General features: G+C 36.8%; 4 protein-coding genes across 5 annotated transcripts in view; 1 reads left to right on the top strand and 3 right to left on the bottom strand.

The window, feature by feature from the left end:
* The window catches only part of LOC134814146 (uncharacterized), a 55,276-nt gene that overhangs the window by 14,813 nt on the left and 14,500 nt on the right, over positions 1-25,963 (top strand). The gene's annotated exons all lie outside the window — the stretch shown is intronic.
* Positions 10,310-16,508, bottom strand: LOC134819982 (uncharacterized). 2 transcript variants are annotated; one of them, XR_010160837.1, is made up of 6 exons: positions 16,373-16,508; positions 16,102-16,197; positions 12,560-12,592; positions 12,251-12,298; positions 11,319-12,013; positions 10,310-10,909 (listed from the first exon to the last, which is right to left on the bottom strand). XR_010160837.1 is itself a non-coding variant. In XM_063830146.1 (5 exons), the coding sequence occupies exons 1-5, from the start codon at positions 16,464-16,466 to the stop codon at positions 11,385-11,387; spliced, it is 900 nt and encodes a 299-aa protein (XP_063686216.1). In that variant the 5' UTR covers positions 16,467-16,508; the 3' UTR covers positions 10,310-11,384. The 2 variants fall into 2 exon arrangements, 1 of the variants encoding a protein (XP_063686216.1); XM_063830146.1 differs by having other exon boundaries at positions 10,310-12,013.
* On the bottom strand, positions 17,218-22,066 carry LOC134819288 (uncharacterized). The gene is made up of 5 exons (XM_063829140.1): positions 21,966-22,066; positions 21,357-21,452; positions 20,404-20,436; positions 20,077-20,124; positions 17,218-19,209 (listed from the first exon to the last, which is right to left on the bottom strand). Exons 1-5 carry the CDS (start codon positions 22,054-22,056, stop codon positions 18,476-18,478), a joined length of 1,002 nt encoding a protein of 333 aa, XP_063685210.1. The 5' UTR covers positions 22,057-22,066; the 3' UTR covers positions 17,218-18,475.
* LOC134814157 (uncharacterized) lies at positions 22,202-24,903 on the bottom strand. The gene is made up of 5 exons (XM_063822198.1): positions 24,783-24,903; positions 24,367-24,462; positions 24,204-24,236; positions 23,782-23,829; positions 22,202-23,560 (listed from the first exon to the last, which is right to left on the bottom strand). Exons 1-5 carry the CDS (start codon positions 24,871-24,873, stop codon positions 22,686-22,688), a joined length of 1,143 nt encoding a protein of 380 aa, XP_063678268.1. The 5' UTR covers positions 24,874-24,903; the 3' UTR covers positions 22,202-22,685.

Consider the following 25,963-nt stretch of genomic DNA (forward strand, 5'->3'; position numbering starts at 1 on the left):
TGATTATAGTCGGTTGTAATTCCTGGTCACTTATTAGGGATTCCTGGTTACTGATTATAGTCGGTTGTAATTCCTGGTCACATATTAGGGATTCCTGGTTACTGATTATAGTCGGTTGTAATTCCTGGTCACTTATTAGGGATTCCTGGTTACTGATTATAGTCGGTTGTAATTCCTGGTCACTGATTAGGGATTCCTGGTTACTGATTATAGTCGGTTGTAATTCCTGGTCACTTATTAGGGATTCCTGGTTACTGATTATAGTCGGTTGTAATTCCTGGTCACATATTAGGGATTCCTGGTTACTGATTATAGTCGGTTGTAATTCCTGGTCACTTATTAGGGATTCGTGGTTACTGATTATAGTCGGTTGTAATTCCTGGTCACTGTTTCCATTGGTATCTGAAAAAGGAATTTCCAGAGCGGCGTCTGTTTCGACATTATAAACCCATTTAACTTTAAAGTCTGTCTAGGCTACAGTAGTAGTGTAGCCGCTACACTACCTTAATTTAACGGTGATACTACCTCAGTCACATGTTAAATCAAGTGTAAAGAGAAGAAATGTGAACCACACACTCCACTACACACCACTACACTACACTACCACTTTCACTTGCAACAGTTGGGTTATGAGCGTGGAAGGTGATGATGGATTTACCGCGTGTAGTTGAAATATCCCAAATATTCCATATAACATGACTGGTGAGCCCGCTAAAGGAATGCTGCATCCGCCCGATTTTAATCAGCAGCCTCGTATAATGTAGAACATTCTAAAACATTCCCAGATATTTGGGTGTTTACAACACCAAATCAACTGATGAAAAGTTTGCGGTATCTTAATTGGAGCAAACAATTATCTAACCAATTTCTTGAGGTGTTCTCAGGTTTTACGTCAGTCAGGAATTATTATGTAGCTTAATTCTTGGAGCTCTGCCAAGAAAAGGAATGTTATTAGTAGGAGAATCTGAAGGGATATGTTATTATGAGAATGTGAGCAAGCACACATCACAGTACACTGTTTACTGGAAATGTAGTGACGTCAGGCTGGCGGGATCTCTCCACCATCCCACCTGATAATATGCATGTGTGCAAATGCCAATCATCTCACGAGTTGGCTCATTAGATGTGATGGGCGTGTAACAAACAACATTTAATTAATTAGTAACACACAGCTTCTACCTTTAATTAATTAGTTACACTTAGCTTTAAAGTATTTATACGTTAATACTGTATTACTATTTATAACATAATAAGTTACACATACCATTCATTATATGTCCCTAGTAGGTTATTCTATTAATAGATCATAGAACTAATTTGAATCTTATTGCTGTGTAAATTTGATTCTAATTCTAATGATTCTAATATTCTAATTGCTGTGTAATTAATAAGCAAGGTTACATTAGCCAGTACACGTGGCCCCCTGCTCGCATGTAACTATACATCACTCCGTCCAGTTTGTTGGTCCGTACTAAAAGGAAATACACACCTTACCAACTACTTCTCCCAAATTTACTCCAAAATACACACGCGAGGTGTGCCGGAGAGTAAATACACACCCCGTCTTCCACAGACCACCCCACAGACCACCCCACTGACCACCCGTCTTCTACAGCTAGATGTATAACGCTCAGACGGCAGCGCTTGACCCGTTAATTATTTTATATTTATATTAGACACGTGATCATCACTGAAGTAAAAACGGTTATATCAGGTGATACGTCCGTGACATGTGATGTCGCCTACTATAACACAGATTCTGTGCTCAATATCAGTTATTCTATGTAATATTTCTTATTATACATTTATGTTTAAGGGGGCATACACCAAAACAGTGGTTTGTTCCGTCCAACCCAAATGGTCTCAACCAAAATAATTATTTTCTCCATAATCCCGCTCTAACCAGGAAATGCTCGATTACAAAAATAGGTATTCTCAAAAAAAATTTTTTTGTTGGGGACCGGCCCGAAGTACCAGCCAATGTTTACTCAAAAAATAATATATATAATAAGTGTTAATTCAAACTCAAAACTCATACAAGATTAGATCTCATTAAAACGATTAAAATGTATATAATAGAGCTTGTCGAACAAAACATAGCTGAGCACATTTAAAGTTGCCTTAAGTTGAAATTATCATATTAATATGCTTTTAGAGTTGTTAGAGTGGAAACAGGCGCATAGCTACTGCTAGCTAGCTATTCCAAAATTTTTGAAATTTAACGACTGTTATCAGTCGCATAGCGTCATGCCGTTTTTGCTGGCGAATTGATGGCAGTGTAACTGAGATGGTATGCAGTGAAATTGATTCTGTGATGGCGTGCTTATGGGACAGAGTTATTATTAGCATTACGGTTGATGTTGCGCTCTGATTTCCTTAGTCCCGTAATATTGTATAACATAAAGTTAGGCCATTCGTCTGCAATGCCCTCGTTTTGTTGATCAATGAGCATGTTTTTTATGCACCTTTTGTAGATGTTAAGGTTGAATAGACTTGGCAAGGAAGTTGCTGCGACACTATATCTGTTTATTGCTAATAGTGGACCTTTGTAGAATACTGAATTATTGTAAGGGTGTTTACCGTATTCATCTGACCATAAAGTTGTAAGACTCGAATCCGGATCGGCGACGTTAAATATTGGTGCACTGTTAGGTATTGTTTTCTTTATAGAGGGAGGCACTAGACTTGGGAAGTTTTTTAGCTTATGTATAAAAACTAATGCGTTCTTTACGATGATACTATGAACTGTCAATATTTTGTGTACATAGAAACCAGACTTGGTACTTGCTGGTGGTGTACCATCTTTGTACCAGTAATTAACAAAACCTGGTAGTATTGCTCTAAGACCCATTTTCTGTTTAACAAATAGTGTTTCTATATGGGATTTGGCAGCAAAACCCCAGACGAGGGAGCAGTAATTAAGGTGAGACTGCACAAAGCTGTGATATATTTGTAAACGTGCTTCCAGAGGCAAATATTTTTTAAGTTTGTACATGACTCCAATGTATCTGGCCATTTTCATTTTCATGGCAGAAATATGTTGCGACCAGTTCAGTTTGTTATCTATTATAACACCTAAGAAACGGGCTTCTGTTTTTCTTTCGATTGTGACACCGGAAATTACTACATCGCGATAAATGAGGTTTCTTTGTCGAGAAAAGATCATATAATTCGTTTTTTTAAGATTTAGAGCTAATCCGTTGCTATCTACCCATTTAACTAAGACATCGCTAAGAATTTTGAGCTTATCATAAACCTCGTTTATATTTTCTCCCGTTAGGAAAATGTTTGCATCATCTGCGTACATGATGAAATTAGCTATTTCTGATATTTGAGGAAGATCGTTTATGTAGATTATAAAAAGGAGAGGTCCCAAAATTGAACCTTGGGGTACACCGTAAATAATTGGATTGGCTGAGGATTCAGAGGATCCAATTGATACAAACTGGTTTCTGTTCATAAGATATGATTTAAACCAGTTTAAAGCTAGACCTCTTATGCCATAGTGCTCGAGCTTATTCAGGAGTATGGAGTGATCCACAAGGTCAAATGCTTTGCTAAAGTCAATCAAAAGGAGCAAAGTAACTTGCTTTTTAGACATTGAATTGAGGATTCTGTCTTTAGCATTAAGAAGTGCATGTTCACAAGACCTACCTGGGCGGAAGCCGTATTGATTTTCACAAAGAATATTGTAGGTATCCAAGAAATTTATGACTCGATTGTGCATAAGCTTTTCGTAGACTTTTGAGAAAGTGGCAAGTAGAGATATCGGTCTGTAATTTTTGATGTCAGTTTTAGATCCACCTTTATGTACAGGAACTACTTTTGCCGTTTTCAAGGCTTGGGGAAAGACCCCTTGTTCGAACGAGCTGTTAACAACGTGGGCCAATACAGTGGTAAAATTATGACAGCTGTTGGCAATTTTGAGTGGTTGGATTTTGGTGTCAAGAGTAGCTTTATTCTTAAATAGGTTAATAACGTCTTGAACTTCGGTAGTTGTGACTGGTTTTATGTAGATACTATTTGGAGAAGGGTTACGTAGTGTCCCCTGGGCCCCACCAGGATCGAAAGTGGTCCTACTACTAATTTCAGATTTAATTTTTGGAGCGATGTTTGAGAAGTGATCATTAAATTTTTCTGCTACTGCTGCCGGAGTGCTGACTTGTCCGTTTTCGTCCGACAGTTTTATCGATGTAGGTTTGGATGGTTTCCTATTCAGAAGTCCGTTAATCATCTGCCACTGCTTCTTAGAATTATCTTTGTGTTGTTCAAAGAATTTTTTGTAGTGTATGTTTTTGGCTTTGTCAACGTGTTTGGTGCAAAACTTTTTCAAACGGTCATATTTTAGCTGGTTCCTATCAACTGGTTCCTTAACAAAATCATGATATGCCTGATTTTTACGTTCTATAGCTTCTTCAAGCCAGGGCAGTATCCATGGTTTGGGATTAACACGTTCATTTTGTCTGCGCTCGGACTGTCTTTTTGTCGGGTAGGCAGCGTTATAAATCCTGTTGTAAGCCGAATTTAAACAATCAAACTGCTGGTTAGCATCAGGGGTATTTGTTAGTATTACAGACCAATTTTCTTCCATTATTAAATCTCTAAATTTATGGTTGTTGGCCTCATTAAAACTACGTACGTTGGTTTGTGTTGGATTTTGATTATAAGATGCGGAGCGGTAACTGCTGTTGGATGTATTATCAAGATTAATTGTTGTAACTATCGCTAAGTGATCCGACAGATCTGTCGTTAATACGTTGCAGCTTATTGTATCTTCAAGATTGTTCGTGTAGATATGATCAATAAGCGTGGCACTGTGGTCTGTTATGCGAGTTGGATGTGATACAATTTGGATGAAACCGTAAGAGGATGCAATATCTATAATGCTTTGACATGCCTGGTTGCTACTGTGCTTCAGTAAATTTAGATTAAAATCTCCATGTAACGTCATATGTTTGCGAGAGTGTCTTCCCAGGTTGTGAAGCGTACTTTTAAAAATTTCAAGAAATGCTTCAGGTTTTCTAGCGGGAGAGCGATAAACATTTCCAATTATCTTTGTTCTATTATATCCTTTACACTGGTGGATCTTGATAAATTGAAATTCGCCGCTAGTATTTGAGGGTTCAGGGTTGGGATTGAAAACATCAATTTTATCAGAGTCAGCTACACGTTTGTGTATGTATATGGCAAGCCCCCCACCTTTACCCGATGTGCGGATGGGATCTTGGATATACGGTTCATGGAATCCATTTAATGTGATGTCGTTTATTCCGTTAGGCAATTTTTCTAGTGTGCAGTTAGTTTCGTTAAAACACAATACATCATACTTATCATATATTTCTATATCTTCTCGTAGTTGATCAATATTTTTGAAAAGGGATCTGATATTCATGGAAAATGTTTTAAGTTGAGAGGATGTCGACCTTTTTACGTTACGTTGCTGTTTATACTGACAGTGAGTTAGGAAAGCCGAAATGTCACTCCATGTTGAATCCTGGTGCTCTTCATTGGTCATGGCGTCTCCAATAAGATTACATCGACTATTTTGAGCGTATGGATTATAAATAGCGCAATTAAGCTTATTGTAGTCATCGTAAATTTCATAGTAAGTCGCGTAAAATCCAGGAATAAGACTTTCACAACAGCTTGTACAACCTAAATTTTCCTTAAAACATTTGACGTGGACGTTGTTTTGGCACCATGAACAGCTGCGGATGTTTTTGGAAGAATAACACCAGCCGCTACAGCTACCACATTTTATTTTGATTTTATGACCAGAAGTATCAGTAACATTTCCATTCGCTGCCATTTTAAGTTAACTCTTATGCTTGTGGAGGAATTAGAGAATAAAAAATGTATAAATTTATAAATAACGTAAAATATATCTATACTAGTGCAAATCAGATTCTTTCACGAGAACCGGAGGTCCTGTATGCTACAGAATCGTGATCTGAGTCTTATCTACTTATTTGTTAAAAATATTCGCTAAATCAAATGTTACAATATAGTGCCCTTATCTCGATTTTCGGGCTTATCAGTATGATAATATGACTTTACCTAAAGTGTATATTAAGTCGTTGTGATTTGTATGTTGTTGTGTGAAATTGTTTCGTTGTGTAGTTTTGTGTGGTGATTTTTGCTATTTAGTTGTTTGTGAAGTTTTCGAAAATACTGTTGCACTGAACTTTGACTGAGGAAACGTGCTTGATGCTGATTTACCAGAGAAGCTTCTATGATTATTAAATAAAATGTGCACAGTTTTGTTTGGTAATGTGAAAATGTTTTAGGAAATGTATGGTGGGATGATAAGAGACAAAAATGCTTGATAGTTAAAGAATGTTCATCAGTTCATCTGATAAGCTTAAGAAGATAAGCATTTTCGACCAATCAGATCATTTCTTCAAAAATCGATCGTGGTAGCAATCAAATGATGAATTTGGATGAGGAGTGAGGATGTACTGAAAAAGATATGAAAATACTTGATGATATGCATAATTTAAGGGCTTGACAGAAAAGGTTGATTTTTATATAATTATTAATTCATTTATGGATTAGTGCTCAACCACGGTGATATCTGAAAGGACTGTTAGGCTCATGGTGGTAGAGCCACGCACAGTTCCTGTGGCGTGGCAGTTCTGATCCACATAACTTGCCAACGCAGTTGACAAGTTCATATGCAACAGCCCTTCTGACATCGTGATGTAAAAGGATGCCATGCTTATCATTGCGGTCCCATACGTAGTATGAATGAACCCGCTTGATAACGGCATGGGCATCGTAAAATGTCAGATTGGGAATCACCCTGGCGAGATTCACCATACATAGATTAAAATCATCAATTTCTCTGTTCAACCAACCAATTCTAGTTAAAGACAAAGCACAAAAAACAAACTGTGTGCTTTTGTTGCTCTTACAGCTTTCGACAAGGCGGGGACAAAAGTTATCAGCCAGACTCTTGGCAGATTTTCCATACCGTGAAAGATCGTTTATGCCACATGAGATGATCACAGTTTTGGCATGTTTGAGGTCATGATCTAAAGAGTCTATGAGCTGGTAGTTCAAACGCTTCTGACAGCGGTGGCCGGGTATCTGATCGAACAACCATTCAGGTGTTTCACGATGAATAGAGTCATGAATGAATAGGACCCTGGAGTGACGAGACTGAGAGGAGGAGTTCTGAGCTGGAGGGGCAACAGGTGGTATCCGATGGAGAGCTGGAGGTGCAGGCACAGTGCATGACTCTTGTTGTTTCAGTTTGCGGAAAGTCAGTGAAATGCGTGGAAACCTTGCCGAGATATCGCGGTCAATGCCGTGGCGCCAGTTGTCCTGATCTGCTCGTGACATGACGTAAAGTGAACCGTGCACAAGTGGAATGTTACGCTCGACAAAGGGGCCTACTGTACTTGATATCCTAAGGTTTCTAGGTGCTCCAATCGACACTGTATAAATTTGACTATCCTCCATTATGCTAGGTTCGCTGTCTTTATGCATCGGTATGCCGACCGATCCGTCCTTGTATAAAGTGCAAAGGCAAGTGTAGTTCTCTGGGGTTATGTCAGCGTCCAGTTTTTGCAGTTGCTCGTACACACGTTCCAGAGTGGGTGGAAGTGGCCCAACAGAGACAGGATGTGAGGTTCTGCCGTACGTGTAGGGGACGGAGCCATAATAAGTTGTGATACGGCCTCCAGGGTGGTGCATGTCGAAGTTTTGCTCACTTGAAACTTTATCAAAAGTTAACTCGGAAAGATCGCACTCTAAAAGTCTTACCGGCGAATGAGGCATACTTGTAACTTCTCTGGAAGTGTCGAGGTTCTGCGAGGGGGCTTCAGAGATGAGAGTTGCAGTCTGCTGTGTGATGAGGGTGGTCTGTTTCTTCGTTTCATCAGAGACTTCTTCGATCGCCGTCAGAGCACGTTCTGTTAGATGTTTCACCGCCTTCTCGCACTCCCCATTATCAAATAATTTGTTTTCTGTGGAAACGGTGCGCTAGATGGTCACTGAACTGCCTATGAGGTCATTTGGGTTGGACAGGTTCGGTGTATACCCCCGTAAGTGCAACCGGGTTAAGCTAGGTCTGCTAGCTAGTGTCACTACATGTTCATGTCAAGAGATCGGCTATTTTTTCCCGATCCATGACTCGAAGTGCCGAAGGCACAAAAGAGTCAAGGACAAGGGTTAGCGATCGAGGTTTTTTTTGATATGTAGCTTTGCGACCGTGCGTGCGAGCATGCGTGCCCGCGCGAGCGTACGTGCCCGCGCGCCTATGCCCTATATGTCGCCCACGTTCTTGCCTGCGCAAAGTTATTTTGCGAGATATTCTGAATTAAATAATTGTTGTCGCGCGGCACTGAACTGACCAACTAAACTGTAAATTTCACCATGATATGTACGTATCCCACTAGGCACTTATTATAATAGCATATTGTTATTATTGTTAGTATTACTATTTTGCACAGATCCGTGTCAGGTTGCATAAACAATAAAGTCAAACAATAAACATACAGTTACACGATTTTCAAATTCAATATGGAATTAACTGGGCGGTGCTCGGCCTGTCATTCCGCTATATCTGCACACTTATAAACAGCAAAGACTGGGGACCCAGGTCATATTGAATATAATAAAATAAGCCATCACGGATCGGGAAATTGAGCGGCCATCCACAAAATAAAAGCGGCCACATTTCTTGTTATCTCACAACCCAACTCTAAACATAATCCTATGTATATAGTTAACGTGGTTGATAGATTGTCTCCAAAACCTCCAGACTAGGCTCCTACTCCAAACTCCAGTTTTTAATTAAATTTCATCCTCTGGAATAACAGAGAGGAGTTGAAAGGACTAAAATATTTTAGAATAGTAATTTCGAGATCGCAGCGTTATGTCTGTTTGATCGAACAAATGAAACTCAAAGTTCAATTACAAATATGAATATTTGCATTAAAAAGTTAAAACATTTAGATATAAAAATAATACCAGGAGTTAGAGCTTGATACACAGTTCGACACATAACATAGCTCTATACTATAAAATGTACTATCAAGTTACAAAGTTAAAATATCATGTACAAATTTTAACGTCAGAACTAAGAAATAAGAATGTATTATACAATATTTTGTTATCGATATTAGAAAAAGACAAAAGATAAAAATAGCATATGATTGGTTAAATACTATAAATCCCACTAGCCAGTCAAAATATTGTATCAATGGTTTTAACAGATCATCAAATAAGTAAAGATTAATTGTAAAAACAGATTATTATGTAAGACACAAAACTTGCAGTTACTCCCCGTATCTCAGTACAAGCAGTAAACGTATAACTACACGTATAACTACACGTATAACTACACGTATAACTACACGTATAACTACACGTATAACTACACGTATAACTACACGTATAACTACACGTATAACTACACGTATAACTACACGTATAACTACACGTATAACTACACGTATAACTACACGTATAACTACACGTATAACTACACGTATAACTACACGTATAACTACACGTATAACTACACGTATAACTACACGTATAACTACACGTATAACTACACGTATAACTACACGTATAACTACACGTATAACTACACGTATAAGTACACGTATAAGTACACGTATAACTACACGTATAACTACACGTATAACTACACGTATAACTACACGTATAACTACACGTATAACTACACGTATAACTACACGTATAACTACACGTATAAGTACACGTATAACTACACGTATAACTACACGTATAACTACACGTATAACTACACGTATAAGTACACGTATAACTACACGTATAACTACACGTATAACTACACGTATAACTACACGTATAACTACACGTATAACTACACGTATAACTACACGTATAAGTACACGTATAACTACACGTATAACTACACGTGTAACTACACGTATAACTACACGTATAACTACACGTGTAACTACACGTATAACTACACGTATAACTACACGTATAACTACACGTATAACTACACGTATAACTACACGTATAACTACACGTATAACTACACGTATAACTACACGTATAACTACACGTATAACTACACGTATAACTACACGTATAACTACACGTATAACTACACGTATAACTACACGTATAACTACACGTATAACTACACGTATAACTACACGTATAACTACACGTATAACTACACGTATAACTACACGTATAACTACACGTATAACTACACGTATAACTACACGTATAACTACACGTATAACTACACGTATAACTACACGTATAACTACACGTATAACTACACGTATAACTACACGTATAACTACACGTATAACTACACGTATAACTACACGTATAACTACACGTATAACTACACGTATAACTACACGTATAACCAGAGTAAAGGCGATTGTCACAGAGGGAGTTTAGCACCAGTTTATATACAACTCACAAATTAAGATAATGAAATAATTTAAGGTACTCCAAAATCTGTCAAGATATTTTAGAAATAATATTATAAGTAGTAAATTTGTAAAACAATTTAGGAAGTCATATAATATTTACAGTGATTAAAAAGTGATTGTATTTAGAATTCAGAATATAGGAAATAATTTAGTAAGTAAAATACGGTTAATAAAAAAGTATTTATATATATTAGAATTTAGAGTTTAAAATAATCAAGAAAGTTATTATGTACAGTCATCAGTATTAAAAGTTGAGTAATAGAATCAAGTTATATATATAAGTTTATCAAGTGTCGGCGTGATATACTACTACTACTACTATGTCGGAACTAAGTCCGATCTACGCCAGATAACCCCCTCCATATATCCCTGTCCCGCATCAGGGTTCGCAGTTCCTCTTTAGACTTTGTAGGTCGCTAGATCGATCCTCCATATTCAGTGTCATGATCCTGTGCGTGATATAACTCTGCTAAATCTTGCACCTGGTGCACTAAATGTGCGGAATTTGCCATGAACACTATTGTCTTATTGTTACAAGTAACACAGTGTGCAAGCTAGGCGACACAAACTGTTGTTACACATGACAGGTGCAGACAGTAGAGCAGCAGAGGGCACACAGAGCAGTATATATTTATATTAAATAACGAAATATGAAAGTCAGATATCAAATAATTTAGTACCTTTTTAATTACTGTCAATGTTTTTAAATTCACCGGTTTAAGAGATTATTAGTTTTAATAATATACATTATATATTTAACATGTAGTCAGCTTTAGTAAATTGCTGTACAACTCCCAATAATCAAGTACAAGTACCATCTATAGATGGTTAAATATACCAAGTATATAGTATAGATACCTCAGCCTCAACCTACAACCAACATTTGAGCGTCTTTCTTAGTTCGTCTCTCTAAATATTCAGTAATCAGACCGTCTCTTCCTTCTCCTCCTTCTCTTCCTTTTCACTTTGTTCCTGCTCCTCGTATCCTTCTTCTTCAGGATCTGCTGGGTCTCCATGGCAACACAAAGCTACACACACGTTTATCAGGTGCCCAATAAAGCTAACCCCTAGGAACCCTGACATTATGTACTTGTCCTTCACAAATCCCGTCACTTTCTGCTTGAGACCCTCTCTACCGAGACAGTTGTTCCTGTCTTTCCGTCTGGGGTAAGCTGTGCGGTTCCTGCAGTGATCTTTATCGTCAGGGATCGGTTCAGTTGTTAGAGACGATTCTGTGCTTTCTTCTCCGTCTCTACAATTCCCCGCTCTTCTACATTCCGAGAGATTCCTCTCTCTGCTATTCTCCAGTCGTTTGTTCCTCGTTTGTAGCCCGCTTGTGTCCTCAGCATTTGGTCTTTGGAGACTTCTTTGCACGTTCTTCTCCCTGAACCCACCTGATTGAGTATCAGTTGAGTTAGTTATTGTAGCGTTACTAGAGCTGTTATCTGCAGTACTGAACATGCTGTTGGACCTGTCTTTCAACCCGCCAGTCAGATTTGTTACTGCTGAAGCGAACAGGAATATCCCTGCAGCAGATACTAACACAAATAGTGCTGAAAATAGGAAGTTTTTGAGATATTGACTTAAAGTTAACATCTATATTATTTTGATGCATTGATTGGATACTTGTTCCTAAAATTTCAATCTCACTATGATACATTATATTTATGGTTATTATTAATTTCTGATTTTTCCAGTATTGTCTTTTCCGGAGGCAAAAGACGGCATATGGAATTCTTGTTTTATTGCATAACTTTAAAAGAAAGGCATTTTAAGACTTTAACACTTACTACACATTGCTCCTAGAACTATCTGTGCTATTCGAAACTGCTTCCGCTCTGAAATAATGTTCAGTTTAAATAACGGTACCAACTTTTAGTTATTAATTTTAGTTTAATAGTATACTCGCTTGGTATTCTGAGGATTACTAGTCATTAAAGTTTTTTTTTCAGGAGTATTAGATGTATTTAGATCGTCTTTTGCGATACTTAAAATGCAAGGCAATATTTATCTTGTTCTTTAGTGACCTTTTATATATTTTCTTAGTTGTTGATTATAATATGATCGTATTTAGTGAAATTTATCATTACGGTACTCACTTTTGTGATAGTAGTTATTTTCTCCCAACTTCCCTGAAACAAAAGCAGGTTATAGTATGCTTTTAAATGACCTTTATAACAATTCTAAAATTAACTATGTCGACCCAGTACGTTGTTTGAACCTCTAAAGCTAACTATGTTGAAATATGTTACCGTACACAGGAGAGTTAGAATTAACCCAAATATCAGGGACACGAATGACTACTCCAGGATTTAAGAAACTAAACTTTCAACACTGAAAACATTCAGATTCTTGCCAAATATATTTCGATTGTAGTCATCTCCAGTAAAAAATGTTAAAAGGTTAGTGAAACTCAAGCCGTTACAAAATTAAGAATCCGAAAAAGGTAAAAAGATCAGATTAAGGTTTATGGAATTTAGGTAATCCAAAGGGATTGACAGTATTAAGGCCAAAAGGTCTAAGAGAATTAAGCAAATGTATGTAGTTATTTTCTTTCCTTTCAAGTGTACTGGGACTGCAATTCTCTAAAATAAAAGTTTCATTAAAATCTGTATGCACTCCGGGGGATGCAACGACCATTAATGTCAGTAGATGGAATTTTGTCAAAACTGACATTGTCATTAATGGTCATTAATGGTCATTAATGGTCATTAATGGTCATTAATGGTCATTAATGGTCATTAATGGTCATTAAATAATTGAAATTCTGAACTATCTTGGAAGCAACATGTCCAAGAAATTTACAATTATGATCACTTTGTATCACTTCTATAAAGTTTCTCACAGCCCCCTACATAGATTGCCAGAGTCTCGTTTGAGAAAACGAATTAATATTCGCCTAATAGAGGCTCGGACCTCGGTTTCGGAATGAGTGCCAAGCACCATTCTGTTATACGTTGGTAACTTGTCTTGTCTGTTTGCTTGTTAGCATTTGACTTAGTATAAATACCAACCGGGCTGCAAAAATTCTTCTAAGCCCTGTCAACGTCGAACAATTCGAAAGGGCGACTCATTAAGTGCTACCTTTGTTCCAAAAAAGGCTAAACGTCCCCTTCGTTGCCTCGGTACCATCTTATCAATGAGTGTCTCTGCTTCAAAAAAGGGCAACTGTAGATCTAGACGAATTCCTGCCGCATCAATTTGTCCCTATCATGATGACAGTGCTCGATTTTGGGTCAAAACTGCCGAAGGCAGAGTATTGAACTGTAAAAGAATTGTTCTATCTAATCCTAGGGAAAGATCAGCTTTTTTGTTGTCCGATTCAGACTGATGACGATGTATTTCATGAAGTGCTAAAGTTGAATAAGTTCATCTACTGTGTAATTACTATATGATCGACTAGCATAATGATTTGGCTAAAATATAAATCTTGATATGATATAAGAACGGGAACGAAGTATTTAATTTTAATACCCGTGTTATTATTATTTTATTATTGATTGTTATTTTACTATTGATACGATCTGATACTCCTAAATTGCCCTTTGAATTATTATTATTGATAACTATAAGTCTCTCTCTCTCTCTCTGTTCTGGTCAACGGTTTCTGGCCTCTTACTAAAAGATGGAGGCCTTCTCACCGTGCCCACAGAATGCAACTCCTGCTAGCTGCACGCCAGGACTCCCAAAGTATATACGAAATCATAAAATAATAAATATCAATGCAACAGACCCCTGGAGTCTTGAAGCTGTCACTACCTGTCTCAGAGCAAACCCACTTCCGTTGTAGTACTTCTGCGGGCAGACAAGGGACTTCCGAGCAAGGTCAAAGCCTGGGAGATATGTCTCTATGCAGAGATGGGCCTAGGTTGAGTTCCTAATATGGATTTAGCGAAAAGTTCCCTGGCGAAGAATCCTTAGGAGGTTACCCAAAATATGTTGTTCCTCATAAAGTAAAGTTATGTCAGCCGTTACAAATTGAATCCGAAAAAGGTAAAGATCAGATTAAGTTTATGGAATTTATAATCCAAAGGGATTGACAGTATTAAGGCCAAAAGGTCAAAGATTAAGCATGTATGTAGTTATTTTCTGTTCCTTGCAAGTGGTACTGGGAGCTGCAATTCTCAAAATAAAAGTTTCATTAAAATCTTAGACTCGGATCAACGACCATTAATGCAGTAGTGGAATTTGCAAAACTGCATTGTACAATAATGCATTAATGGTCTTATGGTCTTAATGGTCAAATGGTCATTAATGTATTAATGCTAAATATAAAATTCTGACTATCTTGAAGCAACAGCAAAAATTACAATTGCACTTGTATCACTTATAATTTCTCACAGCCCCCTACATAATTGCCAGAGTCTCGTTTGAGAAAACGAATTAATATTCGCCTAATAGAGGCTCGGACCTCGGTTTCGGAATGAGTGCCAAGCACCATTCTGTTATACGTTGGTAACTTGTCTTGTCTGTTTGCTTGTTAGCATTTGACTTAGTATAAATACCAACCGGGCTGCAAAAATTCTTCTAAGCCCTGTCAACGTCGAACAATTCGAAAGGGCGACTCATTAAGTGCTACCTTTGTTCCAAAAAAGGCTAAACGTCCCCTTCGTTGCCTCGGTACCATCTTATCAATGAGTGTCTCTGCTTCAAAAAAGGGCAACTGTAGATCTAGACGAATTCCTGCCGCATCAATTTGTCCCTATCATGATGACAGTGCTCGATTTTGGGTCAAAACTGCGAAGGCAGAGTATTGAACTGTAAAAGAATTGTTCTATCTAATCCTAGGGAAAGATCAGCTTTTTTGTTGTCCGATTCAGACTGATGACGATGTATTTCATGAAGTGCTAAAGTTGAATAAGTTCATCTACTGTGTAATTACTATATGATCGACTAGCATAATGATTTGGCTAAAATATAAATCTTGATATAACTATAAGTCACCAATACAACTGTTATCTGGTTTAAATCCCGTGGCCGCAAAATTTGTTTTTCATTACATTCGAACTTAATAAATGTAATCCCTAACTCACTCTGGAATCCACTCAAGTGATATTCTGGAAGGTCTACCTAACCACGGAAGATTCTATTCTACGTTTTCTCTTTCGAATCTCTAATTGTAAATGTAAAATAATAACATATACTTGTAGTTAGTTAACTTAAGGTAGGGTCTAAGTGATGCAGGCGTCCGTCCTTTTCGCTCTAAGAAGTGCCGGAAAAAACATGACCATTAATGTCAGTAGATGAAATTTTGACAAAACTGACATTGTCATTAATGGTCATTAATGGTCATTAATGGTCATTAATGGTCATTAATGGTCGTTGCATCCCCCCTGCACTCCTAAACCGTGGTCAATCAAGCGAACTCCTAGGCTATACTCATCACTAGTAATATCAAATGCTCCACCATCAATAATTTCATAAAATTTGGACCTGTGTCCGTCCATCCTTTTATGCAAGCTATTATTAGTCCTACCCACATAGTTTTTTTTACAAATCGAACACTGTACAAGATAGATGATGTTATAGGTCTTGCAACAACCAGGGGCTGATTTGATTTTTTTCCCATTTGATGTTATAGAGACACTTCAGCTGATATAAACTATTGTATACATTACCATAAAAGTTATTGTATAATTACCTTTGTTAGTCAGAACTTGAAACCATCTGATGACCACACATGCTACACTAGCCAGAAATAAAATCAACATAGCAAAACTTGCAACCCTCAGCGCTTCTGAAATTAGAAACTTGTTAATATCCGAGATGCAGATGTTCAGAATAAATATGTCTACATCATTTATTTCATTGACAAAATTAAAGATCAAATCTGATGATTGGTCATCCAATAACTGATAAAAACAATTCAAATCCGAAACCAGAATACTAATCTTACTTATATATATACTTACTAATCTTAGCATCGGGTTTAAAGAACATACAGAGTGCGACAAAGTACGACACAGTCGCAGCAGTCACACTGAGGGCTCCCACACAACAAGACATCTCTAGTGCACTGTGCAACAGCTGCAGCTACAAGTATTGTAGTCAGAGAGCAGCACGTGGGACCTATTATTTAGTAATACCTTTTTAAAAGATCAAAACAGTCAATTCAATAATACATTAACCAGTATTGTGTAAAACTGAAAGCTCTTTATTGGTATTCAATTATTATAACTTAAGTTATAATTGAATACCAATAAAGAGCTTTCAGTTTTACACAATACTGGTTAATTTTCAGTACAGTAAAGTAGGACATGCACTGCCCATTTTTTTCTTAGCAGTGATTGGATAAATCGCCCAATGGTGAACACGTATGGATGAGAACTGAGCTTATATTTAAGAGTATTCTCTACCTTGACAAGTTTTTAAGCTGGTAAAAGGTGACCGTTATAAGAATGAATTTAGTACTAGATACAGTACTAGGTACAAACTAGTATTTTGCTTAATGGCGCATGCTTACTTACTCAACAGCTCGCAGCGACCCTTTAGAAATCTCTGTGGTTAAGAGAATTGTGTGACTAATTAATACTTACTGAATCAATTATCATTAGTGTCATACAGGATAATCCAAAGGTCCGGCCATGATATACTTTTTTAATTAGACCGTAAGGCTTGAGAACAATTTACTACTGTGAAAAGTTAAAGGAAGTATTAATGGTAGATTCTTAGTTTTGGAGGTTTCCACAGCTTGTTCCTTAGTAAGGGACGCAATTTTAAATCAACATTTATAACGAAGTAAAAGTCACAAACAATTCATTTATCAAGTCTCATTAAGCAGAAAGTAATGACATGTAATAAGCAACGCACAAACTGGAAGCTCAACATGCTCCTTAATAATGCTCAACTGTTAACAACATGCTCCTTCATAATACACCCTTTTCTACAACTTCCGAACCCTTAAAAGATTGCCATACACTGAAACATTCCTTCATCCCTGTACAGTATTTGTATTTCTTATTTCGTCCTCTCCTGCAATGTATTCCGCCCTCTCTGCAATGTATTGGACGAACTTTGACCGTTTGTTTTGTGGCTTTATTATTTTCTGAGAAAGTTGGTTGCTGCATGCTAACTGCTGGTTTACTCCATTTTACAGTTTACACGGGTATTATTTGTCTTTTAGAATCATTAACGTAGTCCCATAGTAAATGTCAATTGTTTTGCTGCAGATAGTGTAGAACTAGGTAGTGTAGAATATGGTGGTCATGGCAACCTCCAAAGGTTAGAATCCATATTTAATATTTCTTCTACTTCCAGATATGGGTAATATAAATTAATAACTCGGTTTTCTTTACCTAACCGTTATGAAACTATCCAAAAAAGCAACTCAACACCGTACTTTTAGATTGCTTGGTACGTCATTCATTAAATTGTCATATTCATTAAATGTTAACTTAAATAAAAATACGTTATACAATAACAAGGTCTTGACAATTTTAAATATCTTCTGTACTTAAGTACTATACTTCTGAAATACGCTCTCTTAAATACTCTCTCTTAAACTCTAATAGAACTTGGTGGCCCAAAAGTAACGTACAGTTAGTATAACGAGTAACACACTGCGATCTCAACATAGCGTTACTTTTGGGCCACCATGTTGTTAATTCTTTAAATAAATCTTAACATATTACATAACTTAAAGACAGTCCTATCAAATCAAATACCCTCTTCGTCAAAAGTCACAAAATAAATTAAAGTAACAATTTAAGAACAATAAAGATATTGTGAATTTCACAAAGTCGTCACTAGTCGTGCGACATGCAGTTATAAGAAAAGAAAACCTTAATAACAAAACGTTTTTCTCAAAATCTCCATTAAACGAAATGAATTCAAAGTCAAATAAAAATAGTATAAAAGATTATATAAAGTCATTTATCTTGCAAATAGTTAAATGAAAAGATAAAACATAAAAACACGGTCCATATTTTTCGAATAAAAAGTAACAAAAATAAAAGAAATATATTTTAAATCTTATAAAATAATCCACTGTCCCAACAGCTAAATGTTGAACCTTGTTAAATCATCTCCGCATTGAGAGGAACCGCATCTTCACCATTCCCTCCATCTTTGTCATCTGACTGTTGCTCGTACTCAGACTCCTGGTCACCATTGCACCAGATAGCAACACCCAGGTTGACGAGGTGCCCAACAAGACTGACCATGAGCAGTGCCGCTATAACGAACCTCTTGTTGGCACCCTGCCCAACAGTTACAGCTATGCATGTTATCTTGTCCTTGATATCAGCTTCCTCTTTGCAATGCCAACTGTCAGTTAGCTCGTACAACTGGCAGAACATTCTCTTGATCCCTTTCGCTCCGTAACTAACGTTATAACACCGTGAATCTGGTTCAGGTTCTCCTAGGAACGCGTCCAGTGGGTTTTGTTTCTTTTCCTCTGTTTCAGTGCCGTTGCTCGTAGCATTGCTGGATTCTTTTGGTGCTGAAATTGGGATCTTCAACCACTTGCACAAGAACCCCTTCCCATTTGGGTCACATTCACATGCCTTGCATGCCTTCTGTTTAGACACACAAACATCACAAGCCCCGGAATTAGCACAAGGCTCGCAAAGTTGGCAAGCTGCCCCGTCTGGCTCAGCAGCACAGGTCTCATTGTACCATGTGCTATCTACTTCTGCTTCCACCGACTCGGTTTCGTTCTTGTTCATGCCATCTACGATTGTGGTGCTAATCCCGCTCAGCTTCTTTGCGAAAATGAAGATTCCGAGTGTGCTGAAGAGGGCGAGTATAACTGAAATAAAGAAGTTGGCCTGTCATCACGGATATTAGAATTGGGTTCTTTACCGATAGTTGAAATTCGATATATTGCGCTATCTAACGCTATCGAGCGTCATGTAGCGCAATTTAGCACTATATTTTTTGGGCTATTTGTGTGCGATATATAGCGCTATCGATCGATATCTGTCGCTGACTGTCGCAGCGACATTTAGTGCCTACTAGAACGAGCAGCATCTAGCAGCATCTTGCAGTATCTATCTAACAACCAAAGAGCAACTGTCTAATATAAGTTATCTCACTGCACTATAGCTATAGTTATGATAATGTAATCCTCCTAATAAAGCCGTTATAAGTGAGAGTGCAATCTACTCACCAGAGATTTTGAGGATTACGATTTCCGATTTTATTACATTTATATGATCACAAACTAAAATATTTGACAAGTTACATGTCAGGATTACCTGGCTCTAGAGGTATAGTAGGATAATATCGACCCAAGATTTTATTATTTAAATTTTCAACTGATATAAGATAGCGATCGGTAGCGCTATCAGCTATGTAATCTTATATAGCGCCTGATAGCCATATCGAAAAAGTGTCATAAAGTTAGCGCTATTGTCACTAATTGTCACTAATTGTCACTATCAAGCGTTAGCTACCGCTAGATATCGAATTTAAACTATCGGTTAAGAATCTAGAATCGCTATTATCATATTTATCATCATGATTATATTTTGTAGCCAGTATAATATACTATGCTGGTATTGCAACTAATTAATATAGTTTAAGATTCAAGCTGACAAGTGGTATTTTAACGACCAATCTGTCAGTATGAATAATGTTGAAAAAAAGGATGACTGTTAAATGAATAAGAACTTACCACACACGATACCAAGTATGATGAGGGCAATTCGAAACTTCCTTTTGTCTGAAAACGTTTAAATGCTAAATAGATCAAGCAGAAGTAAGAAGGGAAATAGTTTGAACTTAATCATATCATTTGCTAAGTAATTTAGAACAATATATCAACCAGGATTACCGTAATCAGAATCATTCAAGGATTGCAATTTTGCTTCATTTCGAAAGTAATATGTTATTCAAATTGGAAGTGACCATCGTTTTTTACTGGTTACAATATTATGGTATTGTGTTGTGGGCTTAAATCTGAAAGTAATTTCACAGGAGTTGGTAATGGTTGGGTACTCACTGTTATTGTAGCACTTTGTATTCTCCAATTTCTCTGAAATAAGGTTCAATAAAACATTTTATATAATATTTCAACTTTGTTATTAAAAAACTTCACCCACCATTATGGAAAGTTTTAGTGCATTGTAAGTATAGTATAAAAGTATCCGTATTTACCTGAGTTGCTAAGGAATTTACCTGAGTTGCTAAGGAATTTACCTGAGTTGCTAAGGAATTTACCTGAGTTGCTAAGGAATTTACCTGAGTTGCTAAGGAATTTACCTGAGTTGCTAAGAAATTTACCTGAGTTGCTAAGGAATTTACCTGAGTTGCTAAGGAATTTACCTGAGTTGCTAAGGAATTTACCTGAGTTGCTAAGGAATTTACCTGAGTTGCTAAGGGATTTACCTGAGTTGCTAAGGAATTTACTTGAGTTGCTAAGGAATTTACCTGAGTTGCTAAGGAATTTACCTGAGTTGCTAAGGAATTTACTTGAGTTGCTAAGGAATTTACCTGAGTTGCTAAGGAATTTACCTGAGTTGCTAAGGAATTTACCTGAGTTGCTAAGGAATTTACCTGAGTTGCTAAGGAATTTACCTGAGTTGCTAAGGAATTTACCTGAGTTGCTAAGGGATTTACCTGAGTTGCTAAGGAATTTACTTGAGTTGCTAAGGAATTTACCTGAGTTGCTAAGGAATTTACCTGAGTTGCTAAGGAATTTACTTGAGTTGCTAAGAAATTTACCTGAGTTGCTAAGGAATTTACCTGAGTTGCTAAGGAATTTACCTGAGTTGCTAAGGAATTTACCTGAGTTGCTAAGGAATTTACCTGAGTTGCTAAGGGATTTACCTGAGTTGCTAAGGAATTTACTTGAGTTGCTAAGGAATTTACCTGAGTTGCTAAGGAATTTACCTGAGTTGCTAAGGAATTTACTTGAGTTGCTAAGGAATTTACCTGAGTTGCTAAGGAATTTACCTGAGTTGCTAAGGAATTGTAACCATCTGATGAAAGTAACCGTCAGACCAACGATCACCAGAACCAGCAGCAGATAACTTATTATAACTGCAAAACCTGTCAGAGGAAAGTTAGTTAATTTTATTAAAGAATTATTTAGTTGATAGTTCATTTCCACTGCATCTGTTTTTCGTGAGATTGTGACACTTCAATGTTTTAGCACAAATGAGACGTTCAAACTAAATCAAAATCATAAATTTTGATCTAAGCACGAAAAATGAAGAAGTTTCACACAGATATTGTTATTTAAAATAACGTTTAGGATGAACTGAGAGCAGTATCGGCCGCTTGCCAAAACAAGAGTTCCCAGCTTTATTTACATAAGAATGAGCGGGAAGCTTTTGTTTACTATTTATGTATAGGTTACAATTAACATTTGAAACAAATGTGGTGCTAAATTACCTGAAATGCGTATGAGAAATATGAAATAAAATATGCTTTGCATGCGAAAGATATGGCACGTGATTAATTTAAGAACATAAATTATATGGTATATGGTATGATAATTGTAATCTATACAGTGACCATAAACCAGCGCTCTTTCCACCTTCATTATCTGATCAAACTTACCGATCTTGGCAGAAGGATTGAAGAACATGCATAATGCGATCAAGGAAAATAACGCGGAGATAGAAGCGCTGATTGCACCCACCAGCGACATAATCTATCCTGGTAGCTGTGATTAGGAAATCAAATTGGAATTGGGGGAGGATATCAACAAGGTGGATTACGTGCCTACAATTTAGAAAAAGCGAATTGAGCAAGCAAAGAGTTGGATTAAGTTAGTGATAAAAATGGAGTAATATCGTAAAGAATCATTAGTCAATAGAAGGCTTCATAACAAGTTCAGATGTCAACATCACAAAATGTGGTATCCCCTTTCCGTCTGTTATAATAGAATAACGACACGTGGCATCCATTTAAATTTAAAATATGTTAAAATATTTCCACAACAACAAAATAATGATATCAAATAATCCAAAATCACAATGGGTAATCAAAAAATTTTAATGTAATACTCATGTTTCAAACATGGTCTTTACAATTTTCTGATGATCTGAAACTATCATATTAAATACCTTATGAAATAGATACAAAATTTCATGGAATGATCTGGTTAAAGACTTAGAAATTTCCTAGTCTACTTCTTTATGTCGTTGCTCGGCAGTCGGCACGATATAAAATATTTGGAAAATTAAAAAGTTAGAAAATTATATTGAAAACAGTAAATAATCTTAAGTTGGAACTGCTTTCTGGAGAATGTCCAGAGGAGAATGGAGATGCTCGCTTTTAGAGTTTTATCTCCGTTAGTGTGTCAGTCTCTTTAAACTCTTCCTCTTCGTCTTCATTGCCACCACTTCCCTCCTCCTTCACTTCATCACCACATTCCTTTTCATCAGACTGCAGCTTGTACCCCTCCCCCTTCTCAGAGGCCTGCTCAGCTTGTCCAGTGCACCAGATACTAGCGACACTCACTAGGTGCCCAATAATGCTTACAACCAGCAGTCCTGACACTATGAACCGCTTAGTTGCCCCTTCTCCAACAACACCACCTATACACATTATTCTCCGCCTGGTTTCTTCCATATCAAAGAAAATATCAGTTCCATTTTTACATTGCCAGCTATCAGTAAGTTCGTAGAGCTGACAGAACGTTCTTCTGATCCCCCTCAGTCCGTAACTAACGTTGTAGCACTGTGAATCTGGTTCAGGCTCTCCTACAAATTCTTGCAACATTTGCATCGGGTTCTTTTTCTCTGTTTCAGATTCAGTGCTGTCACCTTCGCTCGATTCTTGTTCTGTCTCCAATTTATCGCTTTCCTGTTCTTTTGCAAGCCTCTTTCTCCACCATCCGCACCTTAGAGGCCCTTGCATATTTGGATCACACTCGCACGTCCCGCACCATATTGGACTCCCCTGACAAACATTACAGGCCTGCTCGTCTGGGCACTGCCCGCAAAGCTGGCACGCTGTTCCTGTCTCGTTTTTAGCGCAAGTTTCATTATACCAACTGCTGTCTACTTCTTCTTCTTCTTCTGCTTTGGTTTCTACCAAAACAACGCTTGTGTCTTCCTTTTCTTTACCCATGCCAAGTTTGCCACTGACCGTTTTTAGCTTTGTTGCGAACATAAAGATCCCAATTGCACTGACGATGGCGAGTATTACTGAAATTGGAAGTTTGTCTGTAACATCTGGTATTTTAATTTGTAACCCAATTAAATTAAATTTGTTTCGTTTTCGCTCTCTCGATCATGAGACTGGGGACTCTCATTTTGTCCCTAGTGAACAAAAATGAAATTGTACAGAATTAAGATTACGCTGCATTAATTGATTGAAAATAATATTAACGAAGCAAAAAAAATAAGAGATGTTATTTTGCGCTTACCACATAATATCCCTAAAACAATGAATGTGATCCGAAACTTTCTTTTATCTGAAGAAGTATTACTGATTTAAATGAATTTGTTAAGACTTAAGTGATGATATTTTTAAAATCACATTCAAGTGTTCAAAATCAGATCCAATTTTGTTCTATTCTATAATAGTATAATATGTATTCCATAAATATAATAGAAAAATAGTGTAAAAAGTCAAATCAGTTTTGCAATAAAACGTTTAAAAGGTACGAATTCAACATATAAAAAAATGTATGTCAGACAACAACGATTGCACTTGGTAATCCATCACAAAGGCAAAGATCGGAATTAAAATTTATTTAGCTCTAAATAGTAAAACTAGATTAAGCGATCAGTTCGAAGTTCAGCTTAACGAATGCTATTAGACTTAGAAAATAGCTACCTTACTTACTTTTTTGTGAGAATTTATTCTTTCCCAATCTTCCTGAAAAAAGAAACTAAGTTAGGTCACCAAATTCTTTCAAGCGAATAGTAACCTCATTAAATCTGTCGAAGAAAAACAAAAGGGTTGATAAAAATGGTCATAAAACTGTAATTTTTAAATAGCATTTTACCTGTGTTGATGAAAAGTTGAAACCATCTAATGAGAGTTACTGCTACACTCAATATCACCAGAACCAATAACAGATAACTTATTATAACTGCGAAACCTGCCGAGGGGTTTTTATTAACTTTATTAATACCCTATTTTCATTCTCATGCATTGTATCAGATAAAAAAGAAATCAATAGAATTTAATTTGCCATTAATTATAAAATGTATGTCGAATTAAGAAATTCAAAGTTCAGGATTTCATGATATCACTCAAGTAATAATATAAGTGCAAGTTTAGGCTTTAAGATAGAGCTGCTATACATCTATTTTAAAATAGAGCTGCTATAAATCTATTTTAAGATAGAGCTGCTATAAATCTGTTTTCAGTTGAAAGTTTTGTAGATCATCATGCGTTATTTTGTGTATGGAAACTTACGAATCTTGGCTCCGGGATTAAAGAACATGCTCATTGCTATAACAGAAAATATCGCTGCTATAGTACTGCTTACTGCACCCACCAGTAACATAGTTGGAGTTGTCTCTTTTTCTAATGAAGTTAGATTGAATTAGGTTTATTTATAGTGGAAAACAAACACCAAAACGTGTGATAAAGCAATATAAAAACTAAAATATGTTCAAGAAGGTTTAAGAATAAAAGTTAAATGTTGGAATGTCACGACTTTCAATAAAGGTCTAACAACTAGAAAGAACGCTACAACGCTGTAATATTGTAGTAGTACAAGAAGCGAACAACTAAACTACAAGAACTGACTCCGCGGTAAGAGTGTGCAGTCAGTCCGCACACTTGCTAATTACAATACCCAGCTTGTAATACTGAGGGTTATTATTATATCTTATAATACAAAATGCAGAATACCCTCCCAAGTAGGAGGACAGTTGACAGGTCAATAAGCCACTCTGAAAAGCAAGCCAATACGACGCTGGTAGTGGTGTACTGCTGCCCTGAACTAGCAACTATAGGGTTTCGATCTGAAAGTCAAGAGGGATAGCAAGTTGGCGGCTTGTAGCGAGAGGGATAGCAAGTTGGTGAGTGTCAAAATAGATAATAGCATGTCCTTATATAGAGTGTAACTATGATCTGATAGCGTGCTTGATGCAAACATTTCGTCACGGTTATATTTTAAAAGGATTCCATAAAGGATCCTAACGTTAACAACTAACTTCAAACTACAGTAAGAAGCTCTGACCGTCACCACATCACGCGGCGGTAAAATTCAGAATAATATTCACCACATGGTCAATATACTGATATTCACCATTATTTTAGGCAGCCTTTACTTTCTTAATGTAATATTTGTGGGTGGTTGTTTCGTGACCGCTAGTTAAAAACTAGGTACCGAGGTGGTGAGACATGTCTCACAAATAAGTCATTAGTTTTAACTTTCTTACCGAAATATTCAGCGGAATAGACAAAATAATCTTATCTAAGTTCGTTTCGTTTAACTCAACCACTCAATTTAAGAACAAAAGCACATTGCGAATGGAACAATTCAAATGGTCAGTTAATAAAATCTGGTTCCTGTAAATATCGCTAAATATTAACCGCGACAAGACAATGTCCTGTACAAACAGCATGTAACAAGCTTATAAGGATTT

This window comes from Bolinopsis microptera, chromosome 1, assembly GCF_026151205.1.
Source record: "Bolinopsis microptera isolate Bmic1 chromosome 1, MBARI_Bmic_1.0, whole genome shotgun sequence".
Classification (NCBI taxonomy): Eukaryota; Metazoa; Ctenophora; class Tentaculata; order Lobata; family Bolinopsidae; genus Bolinopsis; species Bolinopsis microptera.

Bases quoted from the DNA above. Each gene is read 5' to 3' on its own strand.
- LOC134819982 (XM_063830146.1), bottom strand. From the start codon at position 16,466: ATGTCTTGTTGTGTGGGAGCCCTCAGTGTGACTGCTGCGACTGTGTCG. The intron at 12,593-16,101 runs GTAATTATACAA...CTTTTGTTTCAG, and splicing joins TCAAGTTCTGACTAACAAAG to GGAAGTTGGGAGAAAATAAC. The intron at 12,014-12,250 runs GTAAGTGTTAAA...TCCTATTTTCAG, and splicing joins AGTTCTAGGAGCAATGTGTA to CACTATTTGTGTTAGTATCT.
- LOC134819288 (XM_063829140.1), bottom strand. From the start codon at position 22,056: ATGTCGCTGGTGGGTGCAATCAGCGCTTCTATCTCCGCGTTATTTTCC. The intron at 20,437-21,356 runs GTAAATTCCTTA...ACCTTATTTCAG, and splicing joins ACAATTCCTTAGCAACTCAG to AGAAATTGGAGAATACAAAG. The intron at 19,210-20,076 runs GTAAGTTCTTAT...TCTTTATTTCAG, and splicing joins CATACTTGGTATCGTGTGTG to TTATACTCGCCCTCTTCAGC.
- LOC134814157 (XM_063822198.1), bottom strand. From the start codon at position 24,873: ATGTTACTGGTGGGTGCAGTAAGCAGTACTATAGCAGCGATATTTTCT. The intron at 23,830-24,203 runs GTAAGTAAGGTA...ATACTTCTTCAG, and splicing joins GAATAAATTCTCACAAAAAA to ATAAAAGAAAGTTTCGGATC. The intron at 23,561-23,781 runs GTAAGCGCAAAA...TTCCAATTTCAG, and splicing joins TGTTTTAGGGATATTATGTG to TAATACTCGCCATCGTCAGT.